Here is a 26,539-nt window from a genome sequence, read left to right as displayed (position 1 = left end):
TCAAAACAACAAAAAAATTTCCTTCCAAATGGATAAAGTGTTTGACAGAAGGAAGGAGAAGCATGCACTCACTTCAGACAGCAATTTCAAGTACAAACTTCTATTTTTGCAGCTGTAGATCACCAGATCTAAGCTGCACAAGCTTGGGGAAAGGGAGAAATGCAGCAGAAGGCAGAAAAATTGGGAAGAAATGAGGTATTTTCGAGTAGAAAGGCTGTCGGAAGGTGCATCTGGTGTGTAACGGGGTGTAATGGCCCATTACAGCCCGTTATGGAAGTGTAAACCCATTACGGCTCATTACGGAAGCGTAATGGCCGTGAATTTTCTCCACACTGCAATAGCGGTCCAAAACGGTATCAGCAGCTTGATTTTCCGTTATGTAACAGCTGTTACGCTACATAATGGCTGTTATTTAAAACCATGATGACCCATCAATCTTTTGCTAAACTTCTGCAAAAATAAAAAGTAGGAACCCTGGAAACAACTGAGCTCTCCGAACCAAACTCTCCATGCACACTGACTTATCGCTGTGTTCGAAAAAGACATGGACCCAATTCTCCTTATAGGGCCCTTGTGGAAAGCATTCCTAAACACAAAGTCAGCACTTACACAAGACCTGAATTGATATTCAAGTTCCTATAAAGCAACATTTCCTTAATTTCTCAATGAAGTTGCACACCCTAGAACATACGTCAAGGTCATTGGCGTTCAACCATCCTTAATACCACATGTTACAACAAAAGAACACACTCATCTGCAACATCCCTACCACACTACTCCTTGATATGGATCCTTATTTCGTCCTTGTCCCTAGTAACTTGAAACTCCTTCAAAAGTTGAGTAAAAGAACAATCCTTCAATCTACCAACAGCAACACCTTCCTTATGTGTACCTCAAATCCTGAAATCAATCGAAGCCCAAGGGAACTTCATTCACAAATGCCATTCTAGTTGTTATTCCCTTCTCACAATCTACCTTTGAGACCTTTATCTGGTACCATCACTTGGAGATTGCTACCAATTCTCTTCATCTATCCAAAAGTTCATATTGAATTCCCCTCTTTATTGAATGGCTTCCGTAGAGCTTATCTATTTTCTTACCACATTTTCACCAATGGTAGATGGGGCCAAGGTCTTAAATTTCAATTTCAACTCATATTTCGAAGCTCCAAAAGTATTGAAATTTCGAAAGAAATTTCGATTTCGATGTTAATTTTGATTTGAAAAATAATGAAAATCAATAGTAAAGCATGGAATTTTTTGTGAAACTTTAGAAATGGTTAACAAGCATGATAATGTAAGTTTTATGACTAATATATTACAAGTTAAATACATCTATGTTGTGTATTAGGTGGAAAGTTGTAATATAGTATGTGTATCAAACGAATTTTGTAAGCCTATCATCCAGTACTTCTTGTCCAAATCCTTAGGTCATAGACTCCGCTGCCACTGATCACATCACAAGTATACCTAGCCTTTTCTCCACTTTTCAATATCCTGCAAATTTACCTTGTGTTACCCTTCCTAGTGGATCCGCTACTATAGTCAAGCGAATTGGGACTATAAATCCCACTTTTCCTATTTCTCTTCCTTCGGTTTTATATATTCCCAAATTTCCTTTCAATGTTATATTCGTTCCTAGTCTGAGTTTTGTGTCTAGTCTTGATTGTGAGTCTTGTTAGTTAGGAAAGCACCATCATGTTTCTTTCGCTTTCCGAGTCAATAAATGGGCGGCAAGCGCTTTTATGTTGTTTCATTCAGATGTTTGAGGTCCTAGTAGGGTTGTGTCCAACTTGGGTTTCCGGTAATTTGTAACCTTTGTGGATGATTATTCAAGAATGACTTGGTTATATTTAATAAAAGATTGTTCTGAGTTATTTCATGTATTTTGTGCCTTTTGTTATGAAATAAATACTCAATTTGGTTTGCTAGTTCAAATACTTCGAAGTGATAATTCTAAAGAGTTTTTTAGTGCACAATTCACTACTTATATGACTCAATTTGGTATTGTTCATCAACCAAATGCATGTACCTAAATTTTTTTGGAGTCATGTTGTAATTATTGCTTGTTCAATAGAATGCCATTTCTTGTTCTTAGTGGTAAAATTCCGTACTTTGTTTCATTTACTAACTCACCTTTATTTTCTCTTCCTCCTCATATGTTTGGGTGTGGCCCCTTTGTTCATCAACTAACTCTTGGGATGGATAAGTTGGATCCTAGTGCTATAAAATGTGTCTTTCTAGACTACTGATATACCCAAAAGGGATATTGTTGTTATAGTCCTGTGTTGCATCGCTTCTTTCTTTTTGCTAATGTTACCTTCTTTGTGTCCACACCTTACTACACCCAGTCACCGAGTGCTTCTAAGCTTAATGAGTCTCTTCCTTTGCCTAATCTTTCAGATTCTATGTTGTTGTCCTTGCCCAACCAACTATGTCCAAGTAGTTTGAGTCCTCATCGTCTTGATCATCCTAATTTGTAGGTGTGTTCACGACGGCAACTCCAAGGAAGAGAGTCCCCTCTAGCTTCCACTGCCACGCCTTTGGTTTTCTCGTTTGATGATCATACTCCCTATGATGTTGATCCTCCTATTGTTGTTTGAAAAGGTAAACGCACATGTACTCGACATCCTATTTCCAACTATGTTTCTTATGACTCCTTATCACCCTCCTATTATTGTTTTTTTATTGCTTTATCATCTAGCACCCTTCCTAAATATGTTTTGAAAGCCTTAGCCCATTCTAGGTGGAGGGATGCTATGGTTGAGATGAACGCTTTACATGACAATGGTCCTTGGGACTTGGTGCCTCTTCCTTCTGACAAGTCTTTGGTTGGTTGTCACTAGCTTTAAACTATGAAAGTCAGCCTTGATGGTTTTGTGGCTCGTCTTGTTGCTAAAAGATACATTCAGGTGTGTGGTATGGATTATTTTGATACTTTATCTTCGGTTGCCAAACTTACATTAGTATGTTTGTTCATCTCCTTGGCTACTACTTGCCATTGGCCTCTGCGTCAGCTAGATGTGAAAATGTCTTCTTGCATATTGACCTTGAGGAGGAGGTTTATATGGAGCAACCACTTGGGTTTGTTGCTCAGGGGGAGTTAGGTTTAGTGTGTCAGCTCAAGAAGGATTTATATGGTTTAAAACAGCCTTGCAGAGCATGGTTTGGTCGTTTCAGTGTTGTAGTACTTAAATTTGGTCTTTGATAGTGTGTTGTGGATCATTTTGTGTTTTATCATCATATTTCATTGGATAGGATCCTTCTTGTTGTTTATGTGGATGATTTTGTTATTACAGGTGATGATGATAAAGGTATTTAGAGTCTTAAACTTTTTCTACAGATTAAGTTTCAGACCAAATATTTGGGATTGTTGAAATACTTCTTGGGTATAGAAGTATCTAGATATCGTATCGGAACCGTTATGTCACAGAGGAAGTATGTTCTTTATCTATTGGATGAAACTAGCTTCTTGTGTTCTAAACCGTTTGAAACACCCATGGATCCTAATAGCAAGTTAATGTTGGATATGGGTGATTTGCTACCTAATCGTGGACAATACTGGACATTTTGTTGGAGTTGAATTATCTTACAATTTCTCGACCGGGTATAAAAGGAATGTCATAGCATAAGTTGATTCTTAAAAACTCTTGAACCCCAACCTTTCCAAAACAACTGAGTTGTATCTTAGATCTTGAAAAATAATTTGAACTTTGTAATGTTATAGCTATCTCTTGTCATGATTTACGTAATGAATTTAACTTAGCTATTTTTTTTAATGGCCAACAAGTAGTTTGCAAATTATATTTGATTTTTTTTTTATTATATTTGTGATTTTCTTAATTTTTATTCATTTTTAAACTATGTAATTTTTTTACATATTTTTAATCTAAATATAAGATCTCAAAAGGCTTACGCTCCAATGCCATGAGGCTTATGCCTTGCCTCTTAAGGGATAGAGCGCCTCACCTTACTCCTTTGCCGTCTAAAACATTGTTTTAATCAAATCTTAACAGTCTTCAAAATAGGTGTAGGAAAACAAAAAATAAAATAAAATTGAAAGAACTTAGAATATGAGCATATGTAATTTAATGAGAGAAAAAGTTGTGTTTCTTTTAATGGTAGTTATTGAAAAAATGCATAGTAAATGTCAAGGATAATAAACCCAAAAAATTAATCTCTTTTTTTTTTATAAAAAAAATCACCGACTAAATAAACCAACTTCAAATTGAGTTTAGAAGCTTCAATAAGGGGAAAAAAGAGGGGCAAATGCAAAAACGGAACTAAAAAAAACCCGTTCTAATCATTCACAGCCAGTTTGGCATTATGATGGCTTGTAATGGCTGTTATTGTATCGTAACAAACCATGACGGCCATTATGGTTGTGAATTGGCGTAACTTTGAGACGTTGCCCCATAATGGTCTTAGAAGCCATTGATACCGTTATGTAACATCCATAACGGTCATTACGCACCAATTTTTAATACTATTATTCTACTACAGCAATAAACAAAATTAAGTCATGGGATCGACTACATGAATCCTTTTCTACCAGTTTACATGATCTTAGGCGATTTCATCCTATAGTTTGAGGGCTATTAAATCTTTATGCACTATTTCATTCCATGTTATTTTAAACTTACCCATATTCCTTCTACTACCACTAAGCTTGCATGCTATGCCTAATTTGTGATGAATTAACATATTCCTTTTTGTTCATTCCTTAATTTATCTTTTAACATTATATCACTCATCCACCTTAGCATTCTCATTTTGAAAACTTTTACTTTTTGGATGTGCTTTTTCTTAGTTGCCCAAACATTGTGATCAACATAGCTTTAGTTGCCCAAACATTGTGATTGACATAGCATAGTTGGTCTTAAGGGTCTCTTAGATCACAACACGCACGAGACACTTCTCCATTTTACGAACCTACTTTAACTCTATGTATTGCATCTTTTTCAATATCTCTTTGACCTTACATATTAGATCCCAAGCTATCAAAATCTACTAGTGTTATCCATTTTTTCGACGCCAGAAACCCCTTGTGTCACATTTCCCCTGTGCAGCTTTGACTTTTGTTCCTAGCAACTCCCTTTCCTGCCCTCATCCATGGCAGGCGTGAAGCTCTTGGTGTGGATTGAGAGGAAGACTTTTGATTTGGCTAGCTCGGGAGAGTGACTAATTTATTGTCATACTTTTAGAAATTTTATGGATATATATATTTTAGTTATATTTTAAATTCACATGGTCATTTTATTTTTATTTTAATTAAAAAAGTTTATATAGAATGAATAATTTAATCCACAAAATTCAATTGTGGATATTAAAGGACTGGTGAAAACCATAAAATCGGCAAAAACTGATGACGGATTAAAAAAAAAAACCAACAAAAAAAAAAAAATGTTGTTGTAACTTGTTCCTTCACTTAACCACAACAAAAACAGAGAACAAAAACCAGTAGTCATACCAAACAGCACCTTAGTTGATCAAGCTGCTACCTTTGTTTGGACTATTGAGAAAAGGAGCAAATATTTGAAGGATGCTTGTCAGAAAATGGCATTTCCACACAAGCCACTTCTTGCCCCCAGCAAGCTGCTTGATTCAAAGCAGGTTGAAGTGTTGAACTTTTGGATTGACTACTATAATTGTGGGAAAAAGGAATGCTCTTATCATTATTGCCCTACAAAGACTTGTGTCACTGAAGTGGAGAGTACTAAGATCATGAAGCTGAGCTGGAGAGGGCTTCAATGATGATTAGATTGTGGATGCACCTGAGTATTCCAAGGTTGAAGAAGAAAATTGTAATGCTAGCTAGTGTGCATTTCCACTTTATCTCAAGGTTTAGTTCTTTTTTTTAGCTGGGGGAGATTCATGAATTCAGTTTGGGGAATCAATTTTATTTTCATTTTTTAAATATTTATGGCATTTTTTAGGATATTTTTGTTTAGAAAATTAGCATTTTGGTATATTTAGGTTTCCAGAAGTAGTTTTCTTATTTTCCAAGCATTGTAAGCCCATAAATGTACTAGTTTTATTCAGAGTTGAATTTAAATTATGTTTTTTATTGGACATTGTTCCTGCATCATACCCCTTCCATCTTTTCTTTTGCTTGCAGGCTGTGGTTGGTTGTGTAATGTACAGTTTTTCTATGTCAATCACAAAGTAATACTAAATTTTAGTTTTTTCATACTAAATTATATTTGTATCTTCATTTAGATGCTGTTCCTTTAATACATGCTTTTCCAACTCATTGCATACAGAGAAGATAATGTTTGAACACACTCAGTGCTTTCCGAACATTGCGGAGATAAACATTCATGCTTTGAAGGTATGCTTGTTGAACCAAAAGCTCTATAGCCATTCGACATGTTGATTCCGTATTTTTCCTTGACAAGGTTTTTGTTCCTTGCAGGTAAAACGCAAAGGATACTTTTATCACCTGTCAGATTCCATGATTGTTAAAAGTGCCTTTGTTGGGGTTAAAAAAAACTGGTTTCTTTGTCTTGATGCTTCTAGTCCAACAAATCCTAGTGAATGGCATTCTGGCAACCCTAACTCTAGAGGTGCAATACCCAGTTTTGGTGTTGTGAATTCAGATGATAGAAATAATCTTCTATCTGAAGGACCTTCCAGAAGGTTATCTATTCTCAATGATTCATCATTGCTGCAGCTTGAGAGCAGGCGGCATCTGAGCCAGAAAGTTCCTCATAACAGCCCGTTTGGTCCAGGAAATTCTGACTTAGCTTTGAAGGATTTGGGAATGATAGTTGAACATGATAATGATAATCACTTGAAGCCTTCATCATCTGACACCAAGGGATGTAAAGCTGAATTGCAGGAAAAATGCTACCCATGCAATGAAGATGTAAATGTCCTACAAAGACTTGCTGAAGGTGAAGAAGCCTACTCTAAAGATGGGATTGGTGATTTGTGCCACAATAATTCATTGGACGAACAGTTGAGAAGTAGGCATGTTTCAAAGAAAAAGCACAAGGTTAAGAAGAAGAATGAAGATGATGTACATGACCATGGTTTGGAAGAGAATGATTCTTCAATTTGTGCCTCCAGTAAAGACACATCACAACCAGATATGATGCCAGAGAATTCTTTGGGCAATGCAGGTAAAGGAATCTCAATCAAGATGGGGAACAAACATGTTGATGGTGGACCTGATGCCAGTAGCATGTTACATTCTGAAGTGCAGAAAAATTGTGTTCTAAGTGAAGAAAATGTTAGACACAATGGAAATTCCAAGAATGGCATTGGTGATGTGCAGTGCAACAATATATTGGGAGTAACCTCAGCATCTCGCCCTTCTGCAAAGAGAAGGCGTAAAAGTGAAAACGAAAGTGGTGCTGAATGTCTTTTGGAAGGGAAAAATGCTTTAAGTAGTAAAACTGGAATAGAGACTCCCAACCAAGAGAGTGTAATCCCCACGAGTTCTTTTGAGGACAAGCAGAAAAACATAAATATTGCCACGGATGGTGTTTCTACTGAATTTCAGGAGGATGCCCATTTGCTGAATACAAGTGCAGACAATGAGAAAGGGAAAAGGAGAAAGAAGACAAAAAGGCACCATGATCAGGTTGTCAATGCTGCTCCTTCTCCCATGAAAGTTATTGGGGAAGAGAATTCTGCGATTGAAATGCAAATAAATCACAAAGATTCATGTGCTGAGTTTGGTGCTGCAATTATTACTGGGAAAAGTGTCCAGGGTGCGGTGCTTTCTCAACCTTGTGCAATTACTCCTGAGGAAGAGCTATGTAATCTGGTCCAAGAGGTGGGAGACAAAATGCCCCATGCATCACTTGGTAAGCCCATTGTTCTTGTACCAATATGACGTACAATATAATTTGATTCCTTTTAGTTAATTTTTCTTCAGTTCAAATGATTTAAAAAAGGAATGTGAGAAAAGATGACACATGCAATCTGTTACTGATGTTTCTGTCAATCACTTTGCAGGTGGTGATTTGAGGGGAGATGGTGTTGGCAACACGGAATGCCAATTTGATGCTTCAGAAGTGATGGATTTATCTGGAGCAAAAAGATTGAGTAGCTCAAAGAAGCATCATGCTGCTGGTGAAAAAGGCCTTCCTCCACTTGTGGTTAAGGAGCCTGATAACCTGAAGAAGGATGTTATGATTTCTGGTCAGAATGATAAAAATCCAGAGGAAGGAGAACTGACTAAGAGTCCCAAAGCAATTTCATCAGAAATGTGTGAACCATTAACTCAGGTTGAGGCAGAAAAGAATGTCAAGGGAGTGGACTTCTCATCTAAGTCATCAGATGCCAACAATGTTGTGGAAACTGGGAATCCTTCTGGAAAAAGACTCAAGTCAAGAGCAAAGAAACATGTTACTCGAAAGGAGACCAAATCAGGGATGGGACATGCTAATGGTTTTGTAAGTGGCATTTCTTCAACCAAGCCCAATAAAACTTCTGATGTTGTTAGTGCTGAATGCTGTCCTCCACCTGTGGTTGAGGAACCTGAGAACCTGAAAAAGGATGTCATGTTGTCTGGTCAGACTGATGAAACTCGTGAGGAAAGAGAACTTCAACAGATCCCTAAAGTTGTTCTGTCAGAAAGGTGTGAACCATTCAACCAGGATGAGACAGAAGAGAATGTCAAGACAGTGGACATCTCTAAGTTAGGTGCCAACGGGGTTGTGGAAACTAGGAATCCTCCTGGTAAAAAATGTAAGTCGAAAGGGAATAAATCTGTTGCAAGAACAGAGACCAAATTAGGGTTGAAACAAGGTATTGAGTTTGTGGGTGGTATTTCTTCTGATGAGCCCTATAAAGCTTCCAGTGCTGTTCCTGCAGAAGGCCTTCCTCCACTGGTGTTTGAGAAACCTGAGCACCTGATAAAGGATGTTATATTTCCTGGAAAGGGTAATGAAATTGTTGAGGAAGGAGAACTGCAACGGAGTCCCGAAGTGATTTCATCAGAAAGGCCTGAAATATTAAGTCAGGATGAGACAGAAAAGAATGTCAAAGAAGTGGACATTTCCTTTAAGTTTTCAGATGCCAATGAGGTTGTGGAAACTAAGAATCCTTCTGGCAAAAAACGCAAGTCAAGAGGAAAGAAATCAGTTGCTAGAAAGGAGGTCAAATCCAGGGCGGAGCATGTTAATGATTTTGTCAGTGAGCCCAATAAAATTTCTAGTGCTGTTAGTGCAGAAGGCCTTCCCCCACTTGTGGCCAAGGAGCCAGAGAACTTAAAAAAGGATGTTATCTTTTCTGGAAAGACAGATGAAATCCTCGAGGAAATAGAACTACAACAGTGTTCCAAAGTAATCTCATCAGAAAGGTGTGAACCATTAGGTCAGGATGAAGTAGAAAAGAATGTCAAAGAAGTGGAAATCTCCAAGTTGTCAGATGCCAACAGGGTTGTGGAAACTGGGAATCCTTCTGGCAAAAAAAGTAAGTCAAGAAGAAAGAAATCTGTTATTGGAAAAGAGTCAAAATCAGGGATCGAACAAGCTAATAATTTTATGAGTGGCATTTCTTCAACTGAGCCCAATAAAACTTCAAGTGCTGTTAAAGTAAGAGGCCTTCCTCCAATTGCAGTCGAGGATCCTGATAACCTGAAAAAGGAAATTTTGCTTTCTGGAAAGACTGATGAAATTCTTGAGGAAAGAGAACCGCTACACTGTATCAAAGCTATTTTGTCAGAAAGGTGTGAACCATTAAATCAGGATGAAGCAGAAATAAGTATCAACAAAGTGGACATCCCATCTAAGTTATCAGGTCCCAGTGGAGTTATGGAAACTATTAATCCTTCTGGGAAAAGACTCAAGTCGAGAGGGAAAAAATCTGTTGCTAGAAAGCTAGCCAAATCAGGTATAGAACATGCTACTGGTTCTGTAAGTGGCTCTTTTTTGACCGGACCCGATAAAACTTCTGATGGTGATCATTCCAGTGATGAAGCCAAGAAAGAGGAATGCAACTTGTCCCAAAGTGAAATGACAGAAGTCCCTCAGATAAGGACAGTAAATATTTCTCTTGTGAATGCTGATGGGAAAGCTGACGAGGCAAGTGAAAATGAGGACGAACCGTTGCAAGTGACCCAAATCAACAAATCTCAAGAGAGCACTGAAAGAATGGATGAGGATTTAAGAAGAAAATATAAAAGGTCTAAAAATTTTGCTGCAAAAGACCTCCAAGGATCTCCAATAAAAGAGCATGATGTTCGAACTGGGAAAAAAACGAGGACCCTGGATTCTCCTTCTAAAACAGTGAGAAAAAATAGGCAAGGGGAAATAAGCTCTCTAACTGGATCGAAGTTGGAATCTGAGAGAATTACCAGGGATGAATTTGATTCTTCCCATTATCAAGATAATAACTGCAGGATGCCTGTTGAAGCTAATATTGCTGGTCATCCCATTACAAACAGCCAAATAGATGACAGAAATAATATGGATACTTCTACATGTAAAAATGATGGGGTTAACTTCAGTGACTACTTCTTGCCTAGACAGCACAGGCACGAAGATGCTTCTAGTATTGTGGTTGTTGATCAGTTGAATAATGCAAAAAAATCAGATATGGACCTGAAAACTAAAAAAAACACAAAGCATGACGTATTTTCTGTTGCTGCCCCGTCTGATTTACAAAGTTCACTCAAGTCAAATAAGGATCCAGGAAATCGTAAAAAGCCTCAGGAATTGACTGGCAGCAGTCCACTTAAAAGATTACTCTCAAAGGGTGAACATAGCGAACTTCTACCTTCCTCCAACAAAAAGTCTTCAAATGTTTCTGCAAAGGCAGTGAAAGCCTCACATTCTCATTATGTTAAAGTCAACTCCACTGCTGAAAAATCCAGAAAGCCCAATGTTGTTGGTTCTTCTGGCATCAGTAGATCTGCCAGTGCTTATTCAAAGGAAAAACCAAAGGAAGGGACTGAAGCTTCTGCTACCTCAAGCTCTTACTCAGAAAGTTCTGGGGACTTAATTCCCCCCAAAAAAAAGGGTAAAGGGAATCGCTCACATTTGGATCGCTATAGGGTGATTGCTAGAAAAGCTTCCAATAAGAATCCTGGGGAAGTTATGAACAATTCAGAACAGGACAAGAGCTTGTTAGCTATGTCAAGTGCGATTTTCAAGGATAGTGGTGAGAGTTCTGAGGATGAAGATGAGGTTGAGAATTCTGACACCAGCACCAGAACTCCTTCAGATTATTCATCTTCATCTGGCTATTCAATGGGGGCAAGCAAGGTCAATTTGGACTTTTCTCAGAATGGTACTTTTAACTCCCAAATGATGCTAGATTATTTGTATAATATTTTATCAGCTAATCTTTTATACATTTTGTGTGCTTATCAGCTAATAATTTCTATATGAGTAAACCCGTCTTCTGCTCTTGTTGATTCTCTTGACACAAAATTAAGAACACTCACTTCTGTATTTTCAAGATCTATAAATGCCACTTTGATTGTAGCGCTCTTCAAATTAGTATTATTATTTTTCTCTTTTCTCTTGAGAAATCACTGCTTAAATTCATATGAAGTTAAAATGTTAAATCACTGATGTACCTTATTTCAGCTTGCTTGGTAGATCTGTGAACTGTTTTGGTGCTTTCTATGCTCAAATGTTCAAGGGTGCTGTTGGATGCAGACGATAGTTTCTAGGGCTGTCTGTATGTTCTATTCACTTTGTGGGGAATTACAGAACATGAAGCTGAACAAAATGTGTATAAAATGGGAAATGCCATTGTCTTATACTTTGAAAAGTATAAGGAGGTGAGAAAAGATGCAAAAAAGGCCGTTAGTGAAGCTAAATACAGATCATTTAATAGTTTGAATGATAGATTAGATACAAAAAAGGGGAAAGAGATATTTAAAGCAAAAACTTGAGAAAGAGTAAGGACTTAGGAAATCTAAAATGTATAATGATATTGTCTTGGTTAAGGACGAAGACATTAAAGAAAGATGACGAAGTTTTAGTAAGTTGTTTAATGAAAACCAAATAGAAGGCTTAAACTTAGATTTGACAAATGAGGAAAAGACTATAATATGAGATTTATTCGCAAAATTAGAGTTAACGAAGTTAAGTTAACATTAAAAAAGATGAAAAATGGGAAAGCTATAGGACTGGATAACATCTCAATTGAAGTTTGGAAATGCTTAGGTGATAACGGCATTATATGGTTAACTAATTTATTTAATACAATAATAGAAACTAAGAAAATGCCAGATGAATGGAGGAAAAGCACTTTAATGCCTATATACAAAAATAAAGGAAATATTCAAAATTGTGATAACTATCATGGAATTAAACTTATGAGTTATACGAAGAAACTTTGGAAAAAGGTAGTTGAACAAAGATTAAGGTTAGAAACGAAGGTCTCAGAAAATTTATTTGGATTTATGCCTAAGAGATCTACCATAGAAGCTATATATCTTTTAAGAAGATTAATGGAAAAGTTTAGGGAAAAGAAGGACTTGCATATGGTCTGTATTGACCTAGAGAAAGCATATGATATGATACCTAGGGAAGTTCTATTGTGGGTTTTAGGAAAAAAAAAAAATAGAAGATGTATGTAGTAGGTATACTGATGTCATTAAGGATATGTACGATGGAGCAATGACTAGTGTAATGATTATAGATGGAGAACCTAGAGAATTTCCAATCACCATAGGTGTACATCAAGGATTTGCTTTGAGCCTTTTATCTTTTTGCTTTAGTTATGGACCAACTGAGTAAGAGTATTCAAAATGAGGTTCCATGGTGTATGTTGTTTGTAGATGATATTGTATTAATTGATGAATTAGGGCAGAGCAGAGGTTGAATTAAAATTATGGAGAGAAACTTTAGAATTTAGAGGCTTTAGGATAAGTAGAAATAAGACGGAATATGAAATGTAATTTTAGTAATAGTAGGAGGAATATTGGAGACAAAGTTAAACTTGATGATGAAGAAATAATAACACTTGTAGATTTCAATACCTTGGATCTATTATGCAAGTTGAAGGAGAAATTGAAGATGATGCAATGCATAAAGTTAAAGCAGGTTGGGTAAAATGGAGAAGTGCTTCAAGTGTGCTTTGTGATTGTAGAATACCCTCAAAATTAAAAGGAAAGTTTTATAAGACGGCTATAAGACCAGCTAAACTATATGGATCAGAATGTTGGGCAACGAAGAAACAAAATATCCAAAAAGTAAAAATTTCTGAGATGAGAATGCTTAGATGGATGAGTGGTATAACACTGAGAGATAAATTAAGGAATGAACATATTCGCGGTAAGTTAGGTGTAGCCCTTATAGAAGATAAGATGAGGGGGGATGACTCAGATGGTATGGACATTTGCAATGTAGGCCACATAGTGTGCCAGTGAGACTATGGGGGGCCGCCCTTGAGACTATCTCAGGTTCTCACCTTTTGGAATTCACAACCACTTTGTTCCAACCCCCGCTTCAGTCCCCGAGGTATTAGGTCTGATTTCCCTACCCCTAAACAACTGCTTCGTAGATTGACGAAACAATCAATGCTTAATACGATTATTTCAGCATCGGTATTCACTAGGGAATAAGCAGCTCTCTTGCGCCGAACTTAGGCTAAGTGTTATCCTGGTAGGGTCAGTAGAAGGAGTAGGGGTAGACCTAAAATAACTTGGAAGGAGATAATAAAAATTTAATAGCTTTGAATCTGTCAAAAGAAATGATCCATGATTGCATAAATTGACGGAAAATGATTCGTATAGCCGACCCCACCTAGTGGGACTTAAGGCTTAGTTTTGTTGTTGTGTTGTTAGTGTTTCTATTGTGTGGAAAAAGCTTTCTGATGTCTTTAATATTTAACATAAATGTGTACAATTCCTTTTAATGATATTTATTTGTGATGTACTAGTTCCTTTTATTTTATAAATACAAAACTTCCTATTCTTCCAATTCTGATATTACTCAAATGAAAAACTACAATCTAAATCTTACCTTAGATCAGACCTCTTTATATATATCGCTAAAAAGATAATTGATTTGTTGTTCAACCTGTCTATCTATCCTTAATATTTTGCAGAGTAGTTCTCTACTTCTCTTTCAAAGTCTGTAATCCCCTCTTTATCTTCTCTTAAAAATCTGCTGGCTCCCTCTTTTCTTCTCTTCCATTTCTCCAACTTTTAGTTTATTTTTTCCAAAGTTGTTGACATGATTAGCAAAGTATCTAAAAGTTCAGCATGGAAGTCTACTGTGAAATTAAACATTAGCTCTGGAGAAACAATTCCGATTTCATTATTGAGCTCAACAGTTTAATTTTATTGTAACACACCCTGGGACTCATGGCATTTTACTTTTCCACTCACCTTTCTGGTTCATACATTTTATATGTCTATCCATTATCTTGATGATTAATGGTACTGACATATAGAAGTCTACCAGATGGTACCTTTCACATCCCTTCCCTGAAAGCTTTGAATTTTTGAACTCATAATATTGCTGATGTTACTCTCATGCCTTCTTTGCTCCTTTTCTAACTTTTTAGCAACCGTTTTGCATACAACAAGCTAATCTCTACTTTCATTAAAATTTTCCCCAGGATCTGATGGTAGGAAAAGAAAGGACGAAGGTGAAAAACCCATGATGAAGTCAATGTAAGTTCAATTTAATGTGAAATTATGCAACTTATCCACAGTTAACTATAAATTATTGAATGTGAGTTGTGTTGCTAATGCCAGAAAATATAGGACAACATGCTTATAGACATGTTTCTTGTAATGATTAATCTGGACATTTTTGTTTGATATACTTATTCTGGATTTATTAATCCTGATAATGGGTAGTATTTGTTTAATATCAACCATAAATACTGGAAGTGGAAGATCTTAAACAGAAGTTTGATTTTTGAACTTATGTAGAACTGGTGAAGGGGCAATTATTGATTATATTCCATTCTTCATATTTCCTTGAGGATATATTTTTGAAGTGCAAGATTGATTAAAGTTTAAGTTTGATAATAGCATGTATAGCCCTCGGAGCATCTTCGCACTTGAAGCTTTATTTGTTGTGTTTTTTACCTCATGAACACCTGACTAGATAATTATTTTCTTGTTTTGAAGATCTTGGGCTTGTTTAATTTTCTAGCTAAATTTCTAGGCTTATTCTTCATTTCTGAAGTCTGTATTTTTTAAATTCATAAGAAACTAAAAGTCATAAGATTGTTTTCACAAATGAAATATCAGTTACTAGGTTATGATTGTAATGCAAAAAACATTTGCTTATGTCCTGCATGCTACCCTGAAGCAATATGAACTTCCTTTGATTTTCTGTTTGAATTCACAAATTTGTCCCATTCTCAGACGGGTAAAGGCCAAGAGTTCCAGCCCCTACCCAGATCCCTCACCCACTCCAACACAAAAATAAATAAATAAATAAATTCCATGTAGTTTTAAATTTTCAACTTACACTTGAGAAAGGCAGCATTCTTTAGGCCTTGGTTCCCCCCCACCCCCCAAAATCAACTTGAGCATCCCATACCTGAGCTAAAATTTCTGTCTTCATGATGCTAAAAGAAATCATAGCAGCATTTTTTAGTTCTTTTCGTTCTTTTGTTCTCTCTCTTACTATTTCTATTGATTCTTGTTTAAGCAGCCCTTCTGGTTCAAAAGACATAACTATGAATATGATCCTGAGGAGTTCTAGCAGGTACAAGAAAGCCAAGCTCACTGCTTCCCAATCACAACTCGAGGACACCGAAAGCCAGCCTGTTGATTTTGTTCCAGATAGTCAAACAAACCTGTAAGTACCCAGTTCATGTTTTGATCTTGTGTGTGTTTTCTTCCGCCTCCTGGAAATTTTGACCTTTTTGGGAGGCAGCCTATGCACCCTGCAGTTCTCTTTTAGTGTTTTTTGGGGCTCCATAATGAAAAAGAATGGCAATTGGCATGTGGTTCTGCATGAACAATTTTGGTTTCTTGTTTGGGTATGTAAAGCTTTGTCTAACAGTGAAATGGAGTGAAACTTCACCGTGTATTATTGAAATTTTTTGAATTGGATGGGCCGTGTAGCCCCAGATTGAACCAGCCTGGTCATCCAAAAGAGATCAGGTTGTTTACAGGATATTATCCCATCCTTAAAGAAGCCACCGGCCTCCCCCCTCAAGTGTATACGGAACAAATTCTTGATGTATTACAAATTAAAGATGCCAGATATCCAACTCCAGCTCAGCATGCCCATTCTGTAACTCCAGCTCAACTCCCTAGCTCCTACCAGAAACCTGAAGAAAGAGCACCCACGTGAATGGCTCCAACAGATTGTTGTTCCTTTTTTTGTTTTTTTTTGCTTGGGCAATTATTTTCCTTGCTCATTGATTCCCTTTCTGTTATTTTTCCTTCACCCTATTTATCTTGCTCAGAGTGTACAGTTCGGTATTAGAAAAGCAAGGAAGACGAATTCTTCTTTCTCATCTTCATCTCTCTGTGTTCTGTGCTGAATTTTCTTCTTGCAGAGCTGTCCATTTCAATTTGTTTCATGGTATCAGAGCCAAGTTAGTCTCAATGGCTCAAACTGACTCTACCAATTCCGATCAAGACACCAATCAAAACCAAAACCAAAACACCAATTCAACAGCCTCAAACCATCACTCAATCCATCTTGATCCATCACAGCCCAGCAGCCCATACTTCATTAGCACCAACGACCACTCTGGAGCTTTACTCGTCACGCAAGTGTTGGATTCCAGCAATTATCATCCCTGGGCAAGATCGCCTTGCGTATTAAGAACAAGCTAGGTTTCATCGATGGCAGCATTTGTGAGCCAATTGATCCTAACAATCCCTTGATGGATCATTGGCTTCATTGCAATGACATTGTTATTACTTGGCTACAGAACTCCATGTCGGTTGACATCAAATGCAGCACCTTGCATGCAGAAACGGCACACCAGTTGTGGGTTGAGCTTGAGCATCGTCTTGCACAGCAAAATGCCCCAAGGATTTATGAAATCAAACAAGTGATTGTTGCCCTGATGCAGCAATAAGATTTGGTGAGTTGTTACTTCTCCAAGCTGAAAACACTTCTCGATGAACTGATGAACTATGAATCCATCCCTAGCTATAGTTGTGATGGCTTGAAAACAGTGATCGAAAATCAACAAAGGGACTAGGTAATGAAATTCCTAATGGGACTCAATGACTCCTACAAGGGTTTGAAGGCACAGATATTGCTCATTAAACCTTTTCCCAATTTGAATGAGGTTTACTCAATCATCCAACAGGAAGAGAAGCGTAGTGAGATATCTTTCAACCCTTCTCCCACGGAACCCCTTGCTCTCCTAGTCAAGGATAGCACCAGACAGCTCACACCTCAAAACAGCTCTCAGAGACGTGACAAATACTATTGTTCTCATTGCAAAATTCATGGTCACTCTCTGGAGAGGTGTTTCAAGGCCAATTCTAGCAAACCAGTGTGCAATCACTGCCATATTCCTGGAAATACTACAGAAAAATGTTACAAACTTCATGGCTATACTCCAATGCATAGACTTCATGGTAGAACTCCACCTATTGGCTCGTATGCTCATCAGGTTTCAGCATCTCCTCTACCTGTTCCAGAACAAGGAACTCATGGAGGTCAAAGCACTATAACTCAAGAGCAATACCAGGAACTAATGGCCATGCTTAGGCAGACCAGTCAAGCCTCGGTGCATTCTGTTCAAACTACCATTGCTTTTCCTGATGTGCACATTCCTCAGTTCTCTGGTATACCTCTCTGTCTCTGAGCCTTCACAAGCAAACCCAAGGACATTTCAACTGTTCCCTAGATAATTGACACTGGTGCAACAGATCATATGGTCTGTGCGACCTGTTTCTTCACTTCCATAACAACTAAAGTCTCCTACTTTGTAACCTTGCTTAATGGAGAAGCTGTCTCTGTGACCCACATTGGCACAGTGAAACCAACAAAAGACCTTATTCTTCACAATGTCCTGTGTGTTTCATCCTTTTCTTTTAATCTCATCTCTGCTAGAAAATTGGCTCACACCTTGAAGTGTTGTCTTTTTTTCTTATCTGAAAATTGTTTTGTTCAGGACCTTTTGACTTGGCGCACGACTGGAATGGGTGAGGTAAAGAATGGGTTATACCATTTGCTGCAGAATGAAGTTCCTCCAGCATCTTTGACTCAAGCCCTGTCCAAAGTCACCAACATATCACCACAAATAGCTGCAATTACCAACAGCCAGAACATGGACCTTTGGCATTACCGCCTAGGACGCCTTTCGTCAGTAAAATTAGATTTTCTCAATCTTGAACCTGTATGCAAAACTTCATTAACTGCTAACCCTTGCTTTGTTTGTCCCTTAGCCAAGCTTCACAAGCTTCCTTTTCCTTGTAGTCAACACAAATCTACACATTGTTTTGAACTCATTCATTGTGATCTCTGGAGGCCATGTAATGAAGTTTCTTATGATGGTTTTTGATATTTTCTTACCATTGTCGATGACTTCAGTAGGTGCACTTGAGTATATCTTTTGAAATTTAAATCCGATGCAAGTTCTACCTTAAAAGGATTTTGTGCCCTGATAGAAACTCAATTTGCAACCAAAATCAAAACCATTCGGAGTGACAATGGAGGGGAATTTGATCTGAAACAATTTTATCATGAGAAGGCATCATTCACCAAAGAACTTGTGTGGAGACGACCCCTGAACAAAATGCTAGAGTTGAAAGAAAACACCAGCACATCTTAAATGTTGCAAGAGCCTTAAGATTCCAAAGTGGGCTTGCTGTCAGATATTGGAGTGACTATGTGCTGACAGCAGTCTACCTCATTAACCGAACTCCATCTGCCATCTTAAAATCCAAAAGTCCTTTTGAACTCCTTTTTAAAGCCAAGCCTGCATATGCCCACATCAGAGTCTTTGGTTGCTTAGCCTTTGCGTTAACTCTTTCAAATAACAGACACAAATTTGATGCATGAGCAAGAAAGTGTATTTTCTTGGGATACCCCTTTGGGGTGAAAGGATACAAACTAATGGACTTGCAAACTAAAAAAATCTTCATCTCAAGGAATGTCGTTTTTCATGAAGACATTTTCCCCTTGCAATCTAGAGAAGCCACCGTTGTCCCAGCTACTCAGCCTCCTTTCCCTCAGCCTACCATCATGGATTTCTCCTATGAAGACTCTCCTACACCAACTAATGCCACTGAACCTGACAGCCCACAAAACACACCAAGTCAGCCTTCAACATCACCTCAACCTCCTAGTGAAACCTCAAACCACACTATAAACAGTCCTCATCTCCCAAGGAGATCTACTAGAACCAAGAGGCCACCACCTCACCTTGAACACTTCATTTGTCAGCAAGCTAGCTCTGCTGGCTTTCTCACCCATTCACAGGAGTTCAACAAGAAACAAGGTCCTGCAGCTCCAGGTAGTCCTTTTCCACTTTGTGCCTCTTTATCCTATCATAACATTACACCTAAACACAAGACCTTTGTCACCGCAATCACTAAAAACACTAAACCCTATTTATATCATGATGCTGTTAAGGATCCTAATTGGGAGAAAGCTATGCTGATTGAAATTGCTACTCTTGAGCAGAATAAAACCTGGACTATCACAGAACTTCCTCCTGGTAAGAAAGCCATCGGATGCAAATGGGTTTACAAGATAAAATACAATGCCAATGGGACCATTGAACGATGCAAGGCCAAATTGGTCTGCAAAGGATACACACAGGAAGAGGGCATAGACTATCATGAAACTTTTTCCCCTGTAGTTAAGATGGTATCTGTCGGAGCTTTACTAGCATTGGCAGCAATCAAAGGCCTGCATTTACATCAATTCGATGTCAACAATGCCTTCCTTCATGGTGATCTTGATGAAGAAGTGTACATGAAGCTGCCGCTTGGCTATTGCACAGCAGATGAAACAAAGGTCTGCAGGCTGCTTAAAAGTTTGTATGGCCTTAAGCAAGCCTCGAGGCAATGGTATGCTCAACTCTCCTCCTTCATCATCCAGCATGGTTACACCCAATCTAAAGGAGATTACAGCTTGTTTACCCGAATGCATAATGGTTCTTTCACAGCCATCTTAGTTTATGTTGATGACATAATTATGGCCAGCAATGACATGAGATCTATTGAAAAACTTAAGGGAGCTTTGGACGAAAGTTTAAAATCAAAGATCTTGGGCAACTCAAATACTTTCTTGGCATTGAAGTTGCACGATTAGCAAAGGGAATCCATCTTTGTCAACGAAAATATGCATTGGACATTCTATCAGATACGGGAACCATTGGGTCTACACCTACTAAAATTCCCTTGGATCAAAATCTCATGTTGTCAAGAGATGAAGGAGAACCTATTGGAGATCCCATCATTTATAGAAGACTCATTGGCCGCTTGATGTATCTGACCATCACTCGACCAGACCTCTCTTATTCTGTCCAACTCCTCAGCCATTTCATGGGAACCCCACGAGTTCCTCATTTAAATGCAGCACACAATGTTTTTAGATATATCAAGATGGCACCAGGTCAAGGACTTTTCTATCCATTAGATTCCAGTTTACAGTTAAAGGCATATAGTGACAGTGATTGGGGCTCATGTCCTGATAGCCGGAAATCCATAATTGGCTACTGTGTTTTCCTTGGTTCCTCTCTGATCTCTTGGCGACCCAAAAAACAAAACACCGTCTCTAGGTCTTCTGCAGAGGCAGAGTACAGAGCCATGGCAATGGTTTGCTGCGAATTGACTTGGATCCATTACCTCTTGAATGATCTCCAAGTGACTCATCCCCAACCTGCCACACTGTTCTGTGACAACCAGGCTGCCTTACACGTTGTTGCAAACCCAATTTTCCATGAACGCACAAAGCACATTGAGCTAGATTGTCGTCTCATTCGTGAAAAAATTCAAGATAGTAGTCTGATTACTCACCATGTCAGCAGCCACTTGCAAATGGCAGATATGTTCACCAAACCTATAGCCTCTTCTCTCTTTTATTCTCACTTGTCCAAGATGGGAGTAGAAAACATCTACTCTCCATCTTGCGGGGGGCTATTACAAATTAAAGATGCCAGATATCCAGCTCCAGCTCAGCATGCCCATTCTGTAATTCCAGCTCAGCTCCCTAGCTCCTACCAAAAACCTGAAGAAAGAGCACCCACGTGAATGGCTCCAATAGATTGTTGTTCCTTTTTTTGTTTTTTGTTTTTTTTTTCTGCTTGGGCAGTTATTTTCCCTGCTCGTTGATTCCCTTTTTGTTATTTTTCCTTCACCCTATTTATCTTGCCCAGAGTGTACAGTTCAGTATCAGAAAAGCAAGGAAGACGAATTCTTCTTTCTCATCTTCATCTCTCTGTGTTCTGTGCTCAGAGCTGTCCATTTCAATATGTTTCATGATGATGATGCCAATCAATGGCAACTACCACATCCATCCTAGGCGTGGGTAGCTGATAAGGCTCATTCCGCAAGGAGAATAGAAATGCTGAATGTTGGGGCGTGACATCATGGATTTATGTGTGTGCTGATGAGTGAAGCACTGTAGCCCTCACTTGCCACAGTTTGTGATCATCATGAACCGGCGCATGCCATTATTTTTATTACAAGTTTGGTATATAAAAAATGGAATGAGTGAATATATCACTGGATTTTATATGCATTCCTTTTAAATTTTCATCTCAATCTTTTTCTACTCATTTCAAACCGTACATGTCTTGCCTCACCCAGTGGTCCATGCCTAGTTTATTCCCAAAATGATCATTTTGCTTATATAAGTTGTGGTCTTGTGTGTTAAGCCTTTATCAAAAAAGGGGGGGAAAAGAAGTGATCTGATTTGGTTAAACATCATCTTTTTCTGTTTTTTTTTTTTTTCCTTCACGGGGGGTTTTTATGCTTCAGAATTTCCTCTCTAAATTGGGTTATAGTTGGCTTTCTTAATTTAGTAAAAAGGATTTTGAAATATTTTAGTCAAACTTAATATTATTTTATACTGGGTTTTGTTTAAATTTAAATAAATTCAAGTTTAAAAGGTGCAAACTTGGAATTCCTAAACAGTGGATTGGTGTTCTTTTATCTTGTTATAGATTTAATCTCCTTGTGATTGTGTTGGTCCTTAGATGATCAGAGGATTCAGCACCTAAATAAGAGTGATTTTGTTTCCCAACAACCATGCCTACTCATTTTACTTTTGTATGCTTGGTCGGGATCCTTTATTCCCTTCCCCCTTAATTAGCACACATCATTACTTGCTTGAATGCATTATGTAGGATGCATGTGGCAGGGCCCAAAAATTAAATGATTAAAGTTATCACTATTTTTTCATCTGGTTATTTTACTATGCACCCATGCTTTGCGTGTTTAAATATTGCCTAACAAAATTTTTTATTTTCTAAAACACCAAGGCTGAAACAACTATGAAGTGTGCTAAATTTTTCGAAACACTTAACAATATTTCTATTTTTGAAAGGGGTTTGCTAGACTTCTCGGAATATCGTTTCTCGGAACCCTATTGTTTCCTTTTTAAAATCATTTTTCAGTATTGAGAATAACTTTTTTACTAGGAGTGATCAAGGGTTAACAGCAAATGCTGCAACTTTTGATTTGCAATGCCCCCACTATCAAGAAAAACACAGAACAATTAAAAAAAGCAATGGTGCGAAACCCATTGGCCCAAAAAAAATTGAAAAAAAAAAAATGAAGATGCAAGATGCATACAACCAGCTATGGTGGAGAACAAGTAATCCCAGCATGCCATGGCACGTTGAGATGATCAGTATTTCCTTGTAGTGTGAAGAGGGGCTTTGGTCTACAGCTATTATAAAATGAGATTACACATCTTGGGGTCCTAACTTAATGCCTACTCCATACGTGAGTTAAGAGTAGGGAGTAAATTTTATTATAGAAAAAATGAGTTCAATAAATTTCATGGGTTTAGGAATATGATGTACCTTGGATTTAAATCCGAATTGTAATATAAAATTAAATGTTATATATATGTGACAAATTGATGTTTGTATCAGAATATTAAGAGACGCCATGCACATGGGAAAATTTCTCATTTAATTTTCCAAATATATGAAAGGAGTGTTTAATGCTTCTTAAAAAGAAAATCCTCAGAATCAAAACCATAAATTTGAAAGCCAACTTGAAATTTAAATAAAGCAAGTGATGGTTAATTTTGCAAAACACATTATTTTGGGTTAACCTCAAAGTCAACTTGAAAATTAAAACTGAGGAGCACCCATTAGATTTGCATTTGCATTCTATGAGTTAAGCGCATGCATAATATCAGCTTCAATTCATTTAGTGCTTACAAATTAATTTAAAAAATAATTCCTTTATATTTTCAGATTATAAGTTTAAATTTCAATGAAATAAAAAACAAAAATAAAACTCTTCCAAGTTCCAATGCCCCAAAATTCAAGAGTTTGGTTGGGATCCAACAAATTAAACGAAGCAGAGACGAGAGTCAATTTCGCCGCAAATTAACAAATGCTAATCACCTGTCACCTAACCAAAGAAGAGAATTGATTTATAAAATAAAATAAAATAAAAAATGGCCTTTTACTTTCTCCATCAACACGTACAAAGAGAAATTTTAAATTTAAAAAAAAAAAAAAAAAAAAAGGAAGAAGAAAATCATGAGCGCCGAAAGACTTTCTTCTTCCGAAACACCACCTCAGTGTCCAACCCGAACCCGTCGACGCTCCGAACGTGAACCACCTCCGACCGGCGAAACATCTTCACCAACGGCTTCACGCTGTAGAGGTCATTGGCTGAGTATCGATCCGCCCGCCGCGAAAGCGCCACGTGCAGCACGCACACCCCGCCGGGCCTCAGCGTCCGCTCTATCTCCGCCACGAACTTCTTCGGGTAAAGCGCGTGGTCGAACACGTTCGAGAACTCGAAATCGAACGTCTCGTTCGCGAACGGTTGGTTGTGAAAATCGCCCTTTATTACCAGCGGCGGGTACGGAACCAGGTCGATCCCCACCGAGTCCGACACACCGACCCGCCTCAGCGCCTCCACCTCCTGCCCTACCCGGGCTCCAATGCATAGCGCAGTGGACTTGTTCGACAGGAGCCCCCTGAGCTTCAATTCCCCGAAGAATCCGGCGAAGACCTGGATCTTCCGGTCCCAGTCTCGGGTCGTCCATATCTGCCGGAGCTTGGGGTTCAAGGTTTTGTCGAGCTGTCGCTGTATGTACGTGTCGTAGGACCTGTATCCGGGTCGGATTGTGAGGTCGCCGTCCTCAGGTCGGGAAACGGAGCCCGAGTCTTCGCCGTTGGTTGCGGTTTTGCGGTGGTTTTGGGGACGTCGGGGGGAGAGGTGGTGGAGGAGGAGGAGGAGAGGAATGAAGAGGAGGAGAGAGAAGAGGAAGCACTTGAGGATGAGTGGTTTCGACGAAGAAGGTTTCATAATTTCATGTCTGCATGGCGCATATAATGGTGTTGGATTTGAGAGGGGGAAATTATTTTCTCGCCGTCTCTGAGCAAGCGGAGGATGGATAGAAAGTGAAGGAAAATGGAAAACTAGTGGGGGCCTTTAAGTAACGGCCGGGTGGGGACTAGAGAAAGCCGGGGTGCGCGATGCGCATGCATTGGCCCAAATGGCGGTTCCTTTTTTGTATTTTATTATATGCGGAGGGCGCTAGGTGGGGGTGTACTAATCCAGTACAGCGGGGCGAATGTTATGTTCCCATTGATCATCGATCAGAACATTCAGAACCGTTGATCAGATGGAGACAAACATGTGCGTGATGGGCGGGCATTCCCAGCTGTGAAGGACCCACCTCACCTGGCAACATTCGCACTGTCCCTTCTGTTCGGTGATTTTGTTTGTGTTTTTTAATGATTCTAAAATTAATTTTTACGCAGATCGAGATAGCCCAAGCATGGTGTAAATTATTGCCAGGTCATCTAAGTAAAAGTGCATAGAATTAAATTGTAGAAGTTATAGTTCATGCCAATTTAATTACATGATTTGCAATCCTAATCATTTCTCTCAACACTTTGAACTATTTATTTATTAAATAATAATATTACATTACGGATTAATAGATCGAGTTTAGACAGAAATGGGTTCGATTTAGATTGATTCATTTATTAACGAATAATTAATAGGTAAATTCAAATCTTCCTTTTAGTTTGAAAATATAATTTATTTATTTTAAATTTTTATGAGAATATTTTTTTAAAAAAATCTACTTCATTTTATTTATTAATATTAAAATAAAAAAACTTAAAATGTAGAACGAGATTCCAAGAAGAGCAGAAGACTAGTGTGCCCTGCCGCAGCCCACAGGGGAATCGGGAGCGAAGATCATCTGAGGCTTCTGCAGTGCCGCGTGAGCTTCTGCCGAGCTGAGAGTGAGGCTTCTCCGTCGCCCGTCGGGTTTCGCCTGGGGGGTACTGCCGGGAAACGCGGGGTAGCACCATAGCTGCGTAGCAGGGTCAGGGAGAGAAGCTTCTGAGTTCAGTGGCTTCGTGAACAAATTGGTTTTGGAGGCTATGTGAGACTGTGAGCAGGTCAATTGCACATGCGTCATACACATGTCAAGTTAGTAATAGATTTTATATAGGAACCAAATTTGAAAAATAAGCTAAAACTTATATATCTCTTTTGAAAAATTAAAAATTAAAAAGCGAAAAAAATATTTTTCACAACTAAATATCGCTATTATTTTCCTTTCCAATGTTGCTTTTTAATTTTCTTGTATAAATATTAAAAAATTATAAAATGAGCCGTCATTTTTATAATTATTTAAAAATAAAAATAAAAATAAAAATAAAAATAAAAATAAAAATAAAAATAAAGCAACCCTACTTATTGTTCTTACTATTGTAATATTATGAGAACTCGTCTTAGGTAGGGTGGGGGTATTCTATCGTAGCAAGGAAGCGGCACCACGCGACACTTCATTTTCCCAACCCCACTCTTCCTCCCAACCTACCTTAGAGTTTTCTTTTTCAATGTGTTAGGGTCTAAATTTCTCGATTGGGAGTCAAGAATTTAAGTTTTACATTTCAAGTTATGTAAATTTAGATATAATAAAATATAAAATTTTATTTCAAATTTATACTCACACTAACAAGCATAATTTAAAAAATAAATAAATAAAAGCAAAGTTTAGAGTGGGTCACTCTACTGCTACTCATAGAAGTCAACTGAATACTTGACCCATGCATATGCAATAAGTATTGGGAGTCATTGGACCGTAACCGAAAAAGAGGCAAAATAATATTATAAGAAAAATAGAACAATAAAAATATGAGAAATTTAAGTAGTTCATCACTAAATCTACATTTATTGTAGATTGGCAACAACTCAATTTAGAAAAACACAAGAAGAGAGTGGACTAATCCAATGATATGACATATAGTGTGTGATCTTGACTTCTTGTTCATTGTTTATATAAATACTAACATTTCCTAAGGTCTGGTAAAAGGATAAGAACATCTTTTGAGATTTTAAAATTTTTATGGACCTTTTTAGAGGATTTAAAAATGCTACTGACTTCTTCTGACATTTGATTTTTGAGACACTTATACCAATATAAAAACTTGAGCTTGAGTTTTGAATATAAATTGTATAAATA

The 26,539-nt window shown here is 37.9% G+C and overlaps 2 protein-coding genes across 5 annotated transcripts in view; one reads left to right on the top strand and one right to left on the bottom strand.

The window, feature by feature from the left end:
- The window catches only part of LOC131144664 (uncharacterized), a 36,216-nt gene extending 14,578 nt beyond the window's left edge, over positions 1 to 21,638 (top strand). For 2 of the 4 annotated variants that reach the window (XM_058093442.1, XM_058093444.1), the window contains exons 2-7: positions 6,263 to 6,330; positions 6,415 to 7,813; positions 7,965 to 11,243; positions 14,535 to 14,589; positions 15,587 to 15,733; positions 21,237 to 21,638. In XM_058093442.1, coding sequence (XP_057949425.1) covers positions 6,263 to 6,330; positions 6,415 to 7,813; positions 7,965 to 11,243; positions 14,535 to 14,589; positions 15,587 to 15,733; positions 21,237 to 21,342 — 5,054 coding nt within the window. In that variant the 3' untranslated portion in view covers positions 21,343 to 21,638. Of the gene's footprint in view, positions 1 to 6,262; positions 6,331 to 6,414; positions 7,814 to 7,964; positions 11,244 to 14,534; positions 14,590 to 15,586; positions 16,050 to 21,236 lie in introns of those variants that run through there. The other 2 variants (XM_058093443.1, XM_058093445.1) reach the window with 2 other exon arrangements.
- A 1,814-nt stretch (positions 21,639 to 23,452) lies between these two features.
- Positions 23,453 to 24,805, bottom strand: LOC131144663 (uncharacterized). The gene has a single exon (XM_058093441.1). The coding sequence runs from the start codon at positions 24,358 to 24,360 to the stop codon at positions 23,581 to 23,583; it is 780 nt and encodes a 259-aa protein (XP_057949424.1). The 5' UTR covers positions 24,361 to 24,805; the 3' UTR covers positions 23,453 to 23,580.
- Between the last annotated feature and the right edge of the window lie 1,734 nt (positions 24,806 to 26,539).

The sequence above is a fragment of the Malania oleifera genome, chromosome 12 (assembly GCF_029873635.1).
Source record: "Malania oleifera isolate guangnan ecotype guangnan chromosome 12, ASM2987363v1, whole genome shotgun sequence".
NCBI lineage: Eukaryota > Viridiplantae > Streptophyta > Magnoliopsida > Santalales > Ximeniaceae > Malania > Malania oleifera.
Note: the sequence above shows the minus strand (reverse complement) of the source record. Positions and strands in the feature narration are given on the sequence as shown.

What these genes read in the sequence shown, in the direction of transcription:
- LOC131144663 (XM_058093441.1), bottom strand. Translation starts at nt 24,360, where the DNA reads ATGAAACCTTCTTCGTCGAAACCACTCATCCTCAAGTGCTTCCTCTTC.